The sequence below is a fragment of the Candoia aspera genome, chromosome 11 (assembly GCF_035149785.1).
Source record: "Candoia aspera isolate rCanAsp1 chromosome 11, rCanAsp1.hap2, whole genome shotgun sequence".
NCBI lineage: Eukaryota > Metazoa > Chordata > Lepidosauria > Squamata > Boidae > Candoia > Candoia aspera.
The window spans coordinates 5,029,188-5,041,257 of record NC_086163.1 but is presented as its reverse complement, the minus strand read 5'-3'; the positions used below and the strand labels follow the sequence as shown (position 1 = coordinate 5,041,257).

The 12,070-nt window shown below is 42.4% G+C and overlaps 1 protein-coding gene across 1 annotated transcript in view; it reads right to left on the bottom strand.

Moving 5' to 3' along the window:
* The window catches only part of NECAB2 (N-terminal EF-hand calcium binding protein 2), a 211,352-nt gene that overhangs the window by 16,976 nt on the left and 182,306 nt on the right, over window positions 1-12,070 (bottom strand). The window contains exons 7-9 of the mRNA XM_063312989.1: window positions 11,620-11,738; window positions 10,122-10,201; window positions 8-64 (exon numbers count right to left, since the gene is read on the bottom strand). Coding sequence (XP_063169059.1) covers window positions 8-64; window positions 10,122-10,201; window positions 11,620-11,738 — 256 coding nt within the window. The remainder of the gene's footprint in view (window positions 1-7; window positions 65-10,121; window positions 10,202-11,619; window positions 11,739-12,070) is intronic.

Below are 12,070 nucleotides of genomic sequence, written 5' to 3'. Positions count from 1 at the left end.
CACTCACCGCACACGCTGTGTTTTCACTGTCTGACAACCGTTGGTGCAGATCAAACCAAAGAGTCTGTTGGCGAGAAAATTATTAGCAATATTTCTAAGGAATTAAGACATGGCGGGGAAGGGAGGAAGAAAGAAGCTGGCTGGCAAATCCATGAAAACCTGAGACGAAAATCAGGGATGGACGACTTTGGATCCAATCTAAGGGATTGGCAGTAGACCAGCAAGGACTTCTCCCTTATCTCCTGATGACTAAAACTGAATTGCCTGAATTTCTGATGGAAAAGATGCTTCAGAGAGACCCTTTTCCCTTCAGAAAATGCAGCCTTCTGCACAAAGCAGCCATGCATCCACAAAGGTCTGGTAATTTTCGGGGCAGAGAGTCGACTGGAAAAAAATCTCGACATGCACCTGCTGTGATGGAAAGGAGGAGAAAAGGGCCAAGTTTGCACGGAAGCTCACAGCCCTAACACATACCTAGAAAGAGCAACAGAGAAAGCACATTTTGTCAAATAGCTCTTCAGGCAAGTTGTCTTGGATCTTGGAAGGACACCGTTAACCACTTAGCTGTATACTCACTTGATTCCAAACCGTCGTGAAAACGTAGCCACTTCCTGTATCCCTTTAAAGTAGCTATGTCTTTTCCCAGGATTATGCAGTTGCCTTGGCATGCTCTGAAGCACCTTTTTAGAATCAGATCTGACACTCTGCACCCCCTAATATTTAGTAAAATAATTAACGGGATGTATGTTGCAATTTCTGCTTGGTTAGTCACCCTAATATGTATATACCTACACACACAGGTGCATAGTTTCTGTGAGATTTTCCACTGAGAAACCGGCCACTTCTCCACTTGGGGCTACAATCCTCTTTCCATGCTTAAAATCACCCGTTGCCCTCCCTGATAGGGACCTGAGGAAGGCAACTTTGTGAATGGATGGTGAATTAGACATCCTAAAAAGATTCTTCTTTCTCTTCAAGATTTTAAGACTGATACGTGTCTTAGTTGTCAGTGGTAATATAGGTCAGAAGTATGGAGTTTTCAATCCTTGATGGAGAGCTTGTTGTTGAGGTTTTCCTACTAATAGATTAAGACTGCTATTGTGCCTAATCATTTTGGCCGGGTTAAAAGGTTGTATTAGATTGTCTCCTCTCACGTGCTTCATGCAAATCACCTGGGGGGGGGGGGGGAGAAAACCTGCCCGGACTTGTTTCTTACTTCATTTTTTCTCTCTGCTGGCAATGTAGCAAGCAAGGCTTGCTCCAAAGGGAGCTAAGTCCTTTAAATGTTTTGTTTTTGTTTTGCTTTCTGTAAATAAATTATTTTTATAGAAATGCTTGGTGTGTGACTTTTTTGACCTCTCCTGGGCTAAAGGCTTTCCCAGCATCTGCCAACACTTGTCACCACTCTTTGCATGATTGATTGACTGACTGATTACGTGCCATCAAGTTGGTGTCAACTCTTAGCAACCACGTAGATAGATTTTCTCCAGGACAATCTGTCCCTAACCTGGTCTTTCAGGTCTTCCAAGGGTGCCCCCATTGCTACTGTAACTGTCAGCCTTCCCAGGTAGACCAGACAGGAAACATGACCAGATGAGCCAATTCTACTTTATTGTAAGGCTACATTAACAGAATCTTGCAAGTCAGAAAGTACAAATCCTTCCCCCTGTCTCCTTTACAGCCCAAGAAACTAGGGAGGGTCCCTTCTGAGCCTCTTTCTCCACCCATTATGCAGCTGTGGGCTCTGCCCTCTCTTATCTGACCCTTCCCTAGGCAGCATTTCTTTGCCCTATCTCTCAAGGTCTTTCTCACATTACAGGAACTGTGTCTGTCCACCTTGCTGCTGGTCATCCTCTTCTTCTCTTTCCCTCCACCTTTCCCAGCATTAGGGACTTCTCCAGAGAGGTAAGTCTTCACATAAGACGTCTGAAGTAGGATAATTTGAGCCTGGTCACATATGTCTTGGGTGAGAATTCTGAGTTGATTTGTTTGATGATCCATTTGTTTGTTTTCTTGGCTGTCCACAGTATCCTCAGGTCCTTTGAAACCCACATTTTCACACTCTTCCAAAGTAAGTGCCAACTTTCCATAAGGTTAAGCTTTCCACGAAACAGTAGTAGAACCCAATAGTGTCTAGGGTCCCTAATAGTGATACTTGTTTGAAGGAGGGCGAAGAGGAAAGTGAAGCAACTTTTTGTAGCAGTCAGGATGCTGGATGCAAGAGACCAAGTTTCAACCTCTACTCAACTGTGACCTTGATCTCTACCTATGTCACAAGATTCTTGTGAGGCAAAAAAGCAACATGAGGAGAGCAACGTGTACTTTTAGAGGAAAAGTGAGATATATACCTAATAACAAATTATCAGTCTTAGTCTCATTCATCCAAAAAGAACCAGCATGTTTTTGCCTCCACAGGAGGCTACATTTTTGCTAGAAGGTTCAAACCCATTTTCTCTTTTCCTAAGCAGATTCCAACTTACTCTTTTGCTCACTCCTTGATGGCTGCGGTACGAGTTAATGAAGAGGTAATTTACATGCTGCGTTTCAAAAAATGCAATGTGTAACCAGCTTCTTCATTAATCCTTGGAATCTGCTTAGGAAGAGAGAATCTTAAAAGGCTTTGAATCTTCTAGCAAAACTGCAGCTTCAATTAGCTGCCAACTTTTTTTTTAAAGGTTAGTTCTTTGTTCCTGTTATTGGTACTGAGCAACGTAAGGCCAGGTATTGTCAAGGGCAAGAAACACGGCATCACACAAGAGCAAGGCCGAGGCATTTTAATACAGAGCTAATCTCCAATTCCCATATTTGCTCTGGGGCATATTTCCATGCACGCTATATCCCATCAGCTTGATTAACAGTGGCATGCAAAAAATAAGGTGTATCCTGCCCCAGGTTGTTATGACAATAGACAAGATGCAAGATCCTGGTTTATGACTTTAAGAGGAAGAACACTATACAAGCATGCTAAAAGTGTGGTGGATCTACAGACAAGGAGGGAGGCATTAGCACTGTCCGTCCATTTCTCTTCTCACTGCTCTTCAGGTAGAAAAAACAGCTACCTTCATAAGGCATCACCTGATCCAGACAGATGCTTTCTATACAGTTACACCTTGCTTAACAATCACAACTGGGACTGAAATTCTGGTTGCTAAGTGAAGCAGTCATTAAGTGAATCTGACTCGATTTTATGACCTTCCTTGTGGTGGTCGCTAAGCAAATCACCACAGGCATTAAGTGAACCACATGGTCATTAAGCAAATCATGCAGTTCCCCATTGATTTTGCTTGCCAGAAGCTGGCCAGGAAGGTCAAAAATGGCGATCACGTGACTACGGGACGCTCTGATGGTCATAAATGTGAACCAGTTGCAAAGTGCCCAAATTCTGATCACATGACTACGGGGATGCTGCGACAGTTGTAAGTGTAAGGACTGGTCATAAGTCTTTTTTTCAGCACCTTCATAAGTCCAAACCATCACTAAATGAACGGTTGTTAAGCAAGGACTAGCTGTAAGTGGTGGCTGAGGAGGATGCAACTGAAAGGGGCCAATGTTAGTGTAATTTTACTTGTTTCTGTTCTCCGGACTTTCCTTTTATGAAGGAAAGGAACAAAAAAAAAAAAGAAACTTTGTAAAAGAATCCAGCTGTCCTCTAGAAGCGCAACCCTCACTATCTGCGGTCACTTGGACTATGCCCTAAAACACATGATTAGCAGCAGCAGCAGCTCCTGAAAGCCAAGATGGCACCCATGATTGTGCAGTCAAAGCCTTCCCTCTTTTTGTCTGCAGCACTTGTTAAAAATGGGTGGGGCTGCGCCCTTGAATTTTTGGACTCCTCCCACAGATAGCCTAAATTATCAAGATGCTTCCAGCTGTCACATTTCATGGATCCTCAGATTATAAAGTTCCTTCTAATCGTCTAACCCCACTCTATAAATTCTGGCAGAGATGGAGATCTTCCTCCAACAGGAGGCAAAGGTTTGCAGAACCAGGATGTTATTCCAAAAATAATCCTTAGAAATGGAAACTCTAAAGCCCACAAACGTTGACTAATATATATTTTTTTTTGGTAAAAAAAGCCATCCTCTGTTACCTTGACAACTACTTTCCAAAAATAAAGAAAGGATAATAATTATTTTATGGAGGTTATCCTCTCTCTGGAGTTGTTATGACAACATGAAAAGAAGAAATGTAAGATTCCTGTATCTGACTCTTCCCAAAGAGGCTAGCCAGAGTCAAGCGTTCTCAAAGTGCATCTACTCTACACATGAGGAGGGAGAACACAGAAAATGGGAATACAATACGTTTGATTCCCATTTCCCTCTAAGACAACCTTGAGCGACTGCATCTCCAAGTTTATGAGTCAGGTGAAGTTCTCTAATGGGCAGAAGGAATGACCTGGAGGGACAGGAGGAAGAGCCGCAGCCAAGGCAACAGCCAGATAACAGAAATCCGAGTCTGGGGCAGAAATGTAATCTGAGAAAGCGTCTCAGGCAAGACCCTCCCTAGTTCTTGCAAAGATAAAGGGCAGGAGGGGGGAATCCTTGTAATAAAACTAGTATTAGCGCTCATGACTTTGCTTTCCTAGTCTGGTCTACCTTGAAGGGCTAACAAATTCTCACATATTTTGTCATAAATATCCGAGACAGGAATGCTGCCATCAGAGATGAGCACAGGGAACATTATTAAATGTTCGCCTGATACATCACAAGCCTTTTGCACATGCATTGTGAAGTTGCACACATGTCTAAAAGGGATGGAACCCAAACACAACCCTGTTTACGCCATTTTGATGAAGTGTTGGATCCTGTGGAAGTGGTGATTCAAAACAGTGGTTAACCTCAGCTTGGACAGTGTTTTTCGACATTGGCAACTTTAAGATGTGTGATGTCAACTCCCAGAATTCCTCTGCCAGCTCTGCTGGCTGGGGAATTCTGGGAGTTGAAGTCCACCCATCTTAAACTCATGGAAGGTTGAGAAACAGTGTCCTAAAGACTCTGATCACAGAAAATCGGCATTTCCTAGCTACTAGGTAAAGGTAAAGGTTTCCCTTGACATTAAGTCCAGTCGTGTCCAACTCTAGGGGGTGGTGCTCATCTCTGTTTCAAAGCCGAAGAGCCGGCGTTTGTCCGAAGACACTTCCTCCGTGGTCATGTGGCCGGCATGACTAAATGGAACGCGGTTACCTGCCTGCCGAAGTGGTACCTATTAATCTATTCACATTTGCATGTTTTCGAACTGCTAGGTTGGCAGGAGCTGGGACTAGCAACGGGAGCTCACCCCGTCACGCGGATTCAAACCGCCGACCTTCCAATTGGCAAGCTCAGCGGTTTAACCCGCAGCGCCACCGCGTCCCCTCCTAGCTACTAGATTCACCCATTTTCTGGCTTTGTACAACACTGAGACATAAACTAACCACACAGCCTGGGTTTATGCACCATATTAAGCCACATTTCTGACTGCTGCTTTTTCATTTTTTTTTTTAATGTTACTTTCAGGCTAGCAGACGTTTAACAGATGCATTTTGCCTGAGATTTCCATCCCAAACAAATCTTGGAAAGTCTCACAGCCAGACCTCCACGTATCAAAGCATCTTGGAGGGGGAGAGAATGTATAAACAGAGGTCACATATTGTTGACCTTGCAGGGTAAACCAGACAGGAATCATATCCAGATGAGCTAATTCTACTTTATTGTAAAGCTACATTGACAGAATCTTGCAAGTCTGAAAGTACAATTCTCCCCCATCCCCTTTACAGCCCAAGAAACTAGGGAGGGTCCCTTCTGAGCCTCTTGCCCTGCCCACTATCCAGCCGTGGGCTCTGCTGTCTCTTATCTGACTGTTCCCTTGGCAGCATCTCTTCACCCAGTCTCCCAAACTCTTTCCCACATACCGTTACATACTGTATACGCCTGTAAACTATATGTCACACAATTTGCTCTAGGAAATTAGGAGACAGAGCAGAAGTCTGCATCTCTTCTACATTAGCAAAACAACGAAATATTGCACAGGCGTATTGATCAGCAGAGTGCTAGAAGCAGGGGTATTCACAAAGTGCTTATTTCAATAACTCTCAAAACTAGCCCTAAGCCATGAAAGTTCTCATAATTAAAATTTCAAAATGCCATGGGGTCAAAATGTATTTCCTGGACATGTAATAGATCCCAATTGAATAAAGCCACTTTGGCAACATTTAAAGGGAAAGGATTGCCTTAATTAGCAGAAGGACCTTTCAGTGGAAATACCAGGGTTAAGGGGCCCTTGGCAAGATGCCACATCAGGCACCCTGGCTGCTCCTGGCATCTTGATGCTCTCTTTTCCCTCCTGGGGATGCTGACTCTCTTTTTTCTCTCCCCCCCCCCTTTTCTTCTCCTTATCAAGAAGTAATATTGCCATTTTCTTACTCAGGGGAAAATATTTACAGGTTGTATTCATACAACCCTCCTAACCAGCTGAATTTAAGACCAAGTAGCTGCATCCACAGGACACGCTCAGCTTGATTCATTTTAATTATTAGTTAATTTTATATATTCAATTATATATCTCTTATATGGAAACTGATGGCTGGACAATGGAAATAGGTTGCCTGCACCTTTCTTATTGCCAAGAGACTAATCCTTCAACATTGGTAAGATAAACATATGGCCCCAATTATTGAATAGATTGAAGTCCTGGTATTATTTGGGACTAAGTATGGACGGTTACAATGACATATGGTGATCTTTTATTGAATATTGTTCAATATTCATATATGCATATATACTTGCATAAGATTCATGTTTGCCTGTCTATCTATCTTGCTCATCTCTTTTTTCTTCTTTTTTTCCATTTGTTCTATTTAAAGAAATGATTGCCAAAAAAGGCTACATATACAAGTCCTGCCCAGAGTGAGCCTATAAGCCAACATGATAGAATTTTATGGGCTGGATATGAATTGGGCCATATTACACAACAGTAGGGACAAAAAGCTTGCTATTGGTGATAGGAAGACAGACTACCACATTCCACCATCTTGTTGACTTTGAAACACTGTTATTATTTATCTGTTTGTTAGATTTATATCGTCATTCCTCCAGGAACTCAAGGCAACCCTATGTAGCACTTCCTCCTGTTGTTCCCCACAACCAACCTGTGTGATAGATTGGGCTCATGTGACTGTCTCAGAGTTAGTTGCCCTCTGAATTTCAGTAGCTGAAAGCTCCACCATCTGAACACTAGACCACATTGCCTCCACGCACAATCATGGAGGTTTTCCTAAACTCTGCAGCCTTTCCCAACCACTAGTCTCTTGAAATGTTGGATTGTAATTCCCATCATTCCCAGCCAGTACTTTGCAAACTGGGAGAGACTATTCAATTCCTTATTTGGCATGCTCCATTTCATGCTCTTTTGAATTATACTTATAGTAGTAATGTAATGCTCTAGAACAGTCTTTCTCAAGCCTGCCGACTTTAAGACGTGTGGACTTCAACTCCCAGAATTCTGGGAGTTGAAGTCCAGACATCTTAAAGTCACTAAGGCTGAGAAACACTGCTCTGGAATTTTGGAATAAACCTAGGTTAATACGTTTGAGAAGAGGGGTGGGAATGAGGAGAAAGAATTTCAGTAGCATCCACCCATTTTAGAAACACTTATAAAGGTACCCAGCTTTGCATTTTCCATCAATATTCCATGCAAGGCCTTCATGTCAACCTCATGCTTTTTTTCTCTAGCCAACAGTTCAAGGTTTTGGGTAATGATGTTTTCATGGCTTTTGACTGCAGTGCATTGTTCCATGTGATTTTCTATCTTCTTGCTTCCTGCTTTAAGAAATCCAAGGACAATGCCGCTGGCATGCCTCTCATTATTACACAGAGATCTTCTGGATGTTGAAACATTCTCATTTCCCCAATCTTAATCAACATTCATTCGGTCTATAAAGCATTGCGGGGCACTTTTCTCTTGCCTGATCTAAGCACACTTTTTCACGGAGTGAATATTTCTTGCTGGCTATGCTCAGCAAAATTGCTCATATATGATTCTAATGAACCAACAAAATCAGAGTTGGATGGTGCACCATCAGGACTTCCAAAACACCTTTCAGTTTTACTGACTAGGATGTGGAGGGCTGAGATCAACCACTTTTTCCTTAGACCCTTGAAACCTGCAGGAATCGATTGATTACATGTGAATGCCTCTCTATGACATGGAAATTCCCTAATTTCTAAAAGAGGCAAATCACTTCTGAAAAAGCCCAGTTTAGATCTAATGACTTTGAAAAATCACCACTGTTTTCAGCAGCATCCATTCTTGGAAGATTCTCATTATTTGGCTCCATTCTAACCTAGCCTTTTAGCTTAGAAAAATGGCAGGTAGGGAAGGATGTGATAAGAGTTGAAAATACTGAACATCCTTGGTGTTAATAATGTGGACAATGAGAAATTTTACTTTGTCTCTTCCACTAATAGAACTTGGGTCATCCATCTGAAGTAAATGCTGGATGATTCAAGAACAGTGAAAGAGCTGTTTTTTCACTGTTCTTTCAACCCTGAGCTAAACAGTGGAAGGTATTTTCATTAAATATGGCAGCCAAATCAGATTGTTTTCATAAAAGACTAGACAAATTCAGGGAGGAGTCTAGGCCAAGATAGCCATATGACTGTCAATTTTTTTTTTAAATCTGTTCAATCATGTCCAGTTCTCAGAGACTGCCTGGACAAGACCCTGCAGTTTTCTTGGCAAGGTTCTTCAGAAGTGGCTTGCCATTGCCTCCTTCCTAGGGCTGAGAGAGAGGGACTGGCCCAAGGTCACCCAGCTGCCTTCATGCTTAAGGCAGGACTAGAAGTCACAGTCTCCCAGTTTCTGATCTGGTGCCTTAACCACCACACCAAACTGGCTTTCTTGTTTGAGTCAGGCTTGACTCCTGGTGACTACATGGACAAGTCCCTGCAGTTTTCTTGGGCAAGATTTCAGAAGTGGTTTGTCACTGCCTCCTTCCTAGGGCTGAGAGAGCTGGCTTTGTGCCTTAGGTGGGACTAGAACTCCCAGTCTCCTGGTTTCTAGTCTGGTGCCTTAACCCCCCCCCCCAAACTGTCAATAGCTTAACTTAAATGGCAGCTGTTGGAGAATGACCATGGAGAACATTATCACCTCCATGTGTTGCCTATGAACTTTCTGGATGCACTTGGTCAGCCACTGGGTTAAACCAAAAAAACGTTGCCTTGATCTAGCACTTAAATGCTTATATTCTTGTGAGTTTGAACTTGGATTTGTGGGGGAAGCTTCCTTGATCACCACATTAGATGACGTACACCAGAAAATGAAAGGGTGGGGAATTATGGGGCTCTTTCTTAATGTCCCCAGTCCTATCAGCAACCTTTCTGTACCTTTAAACTTTCTTCTAGTAATGTTTCTTCTCCTGCATAAACCTAATGTTAAAGGAAGAATCAATATTCCGTGGCTTCAGTAAAAGGAACAAGGCGCCATCTTGTTCTGCACCTCAGGGAGCAAAATATCTGGGACAGGCAGGCTTGGAATAATTTTCTCCTACATTAACTTCTCCTTTTTAGAATTGAACAAATAGAAGCCTGACAGAAATTTGTGGCTGAGAGCTCAGCTAAATCATTTGGAATGACAGCCACCGATAATGCATGAGTTGGCAAAGCCCCCAAGTGGCACATAAAATAGGATTCAGCAACCCTTTCTGGTCTCAGATGCCATCACTCCATTTCACCCAATGGCCTAGAGAATGTCCACTCTGTGGAAGCCAGACTCTTCTAAGACTCCCCTAATCTCAGTTTAAGCTACCTTGTGAGATTTTGCAAAGTTGTGAATTTGACAATTTCTTTTTCTTGATTTGTGTATGGCAAGGGGAGGTGGGGAGTCTCTTGAAGATGCAGTGGATGCTCTGGTACCCACAGATACTGCATGGAGGACTTGTTGGCAGGGGAATTCTGGGAATTGAAGTCCACCCATCTTAAAGTTGCCAAGGTTGAGGAACACTGCTCTAGCATACACATAAATTTGTTTTTTGATAATTAGCAGTATCCCCCTCCCCAAAAAACCCCTTCAAAGCCATCTGACAAAGTTGTCAGTTGCTTCTGCAAGACAATGCATTGTTTAAAAAAAGGAATACCTCTGCTCACCTTGTTTTCCAGCCTTCCAATCAACTCTGCTAACCTGTTGATCTGGGCTTCCAAGCCTTCCTCCTTGGTGTCTGAAGATGCTACAGAAAAATAAATGCAATTAAAGGAGAATTAATTCTGCCAGCATGGTTGGGCTAAAGTAAAAATAAAAATAAAACAGAGTGAAAAGGAGGGTTATGCAGGGAAGGAAGGTCTCATGGTAATTCATACCACTTTTTGGACTTTTTCTGGAAACTGAGTCTCTCAGTCCTCATCAGATTGGACTACTGAAATGATTACTCTAACTCCCATCCCCTACAGATGAAGGAAATCCCGTAATACAACATCCTTCATAAACAATCTTCTATTTAAAAGAGAGTTAAACAGTGCCAGAGAGTTTGCCAAGTTGCAATGCAATCTATTCTTATCAAAAAGCTTAGATGGTTGAGAATATAGAGTACTTGAACTTGGAACCCATTCACTCACATATACAAATCTCCTCTATTGTCCCCATGGCAGTCCTTAGACCAAGGTGAAGGTATTATTTTCTTTGGCCCTAAATGCTACCTGACACTCAACATGGATTAACCTCTCGCTAACTAAAGTATTCAGTCTGCAACCTCCTCTTTAAGATAGACGGTGAAGAGAGGATCCCGTGGCTGAACCCTTTGACCTAATTTTCAGATAGTCCTGCTTTTCCCCTCACAGGTTTCTAGCAACTTTGTGCCTGAGAAAATGTTCTGCAAAACTCAAAAACCTGTACGCTTTTCCCCTACCCTTTCGGAGGGCCCAGCCAACGGTTTTATCCAAACACTCCCTTGTTTGTTCTCCAGGTAAAACATACTCAGCTCTTTCAACCTTTCCTTTGAAGTCTTTGGGCACTTCATTATCTTTGTTGTCCTCCTTTGAACATGTTCCAATTTGGTGGCCCTCAGAACTGGACTCAGTGCTCCAAAGGAGGCCCGGCCGAAACAGAACAGATGATGATTGGTACACTCTGTTGATGCAACGTGGAACTATAATAGCCTTTTCAGCTACTGCATCAAAGTATTTCTAGTTTTAGTTGGCTCCAGCTCTTACCAATTCCAGGCTGCATGGACAAGGCTAGGGACGATGGGAACTAGCCATCTGACCTCATTTGGAGGACCATGGGTTTTCCAATCATAAACAGCTTAATTTCCTTTTGAGGAGCAAGGAGCCAAAAAGTAGAGTAAAAAACGCACACGGGCATAAACACACAAGCAGACAATAATCCTAAAGCAAGCAATTCATCCCTTCTATTATTTTAGCTCGACATGGCTTGTTCTCTTTCTAAAATTCAAATGGCCAATGATTGCAGACTGTTTTCCTGACCCCTTTTCACTAGTCAGAGGGTGTTGTCTTCTCACAGTCTGGTGCTGGGTATATTTCAAAAGATTGATTCCTGGACATTAGGAGAGCATCTCCAGTCACAAGTTCCCATTGATCAAACTTCCATTGATCACCAACCGAGCCAAAGCTGGATCAACTCAAGACTTACCAGTTTGGAAACTTTTCCTGCGTTCTTTGGTCATGATTCTGTTATTGGGAGAATAACCAGACACGGGATTGTCATACCAACTGTCCATGACGTTGTGGCCAGATTTATTGTGGAAGTGCCTATACGGGAAAAGGACAGACAAATGACCGGGTGGAAAAAGGGAATGCATATTTTATGTTTTTTAGTTGTACGGTTTATAAATCCTTCATTAAAACATATCCAACATTCATTGCTAGCTCAGAAGCTGCTTAGAACGGCTATAAAATAGTTTCCCTTTAAAAAGTGTAAAGACGTGAAAAAAGAATAAAATACAAATGAATAAACCATGGATTTAGAAATGCCATGGAGCTTCTAACTTTCTAATATAGCTTAATTGGCTGTAAATAATTGAGTTTATTATAACAGGCTAAGGCGAAGAATCACTATAAAGCTTTCAGCTAAAAGTATCAAG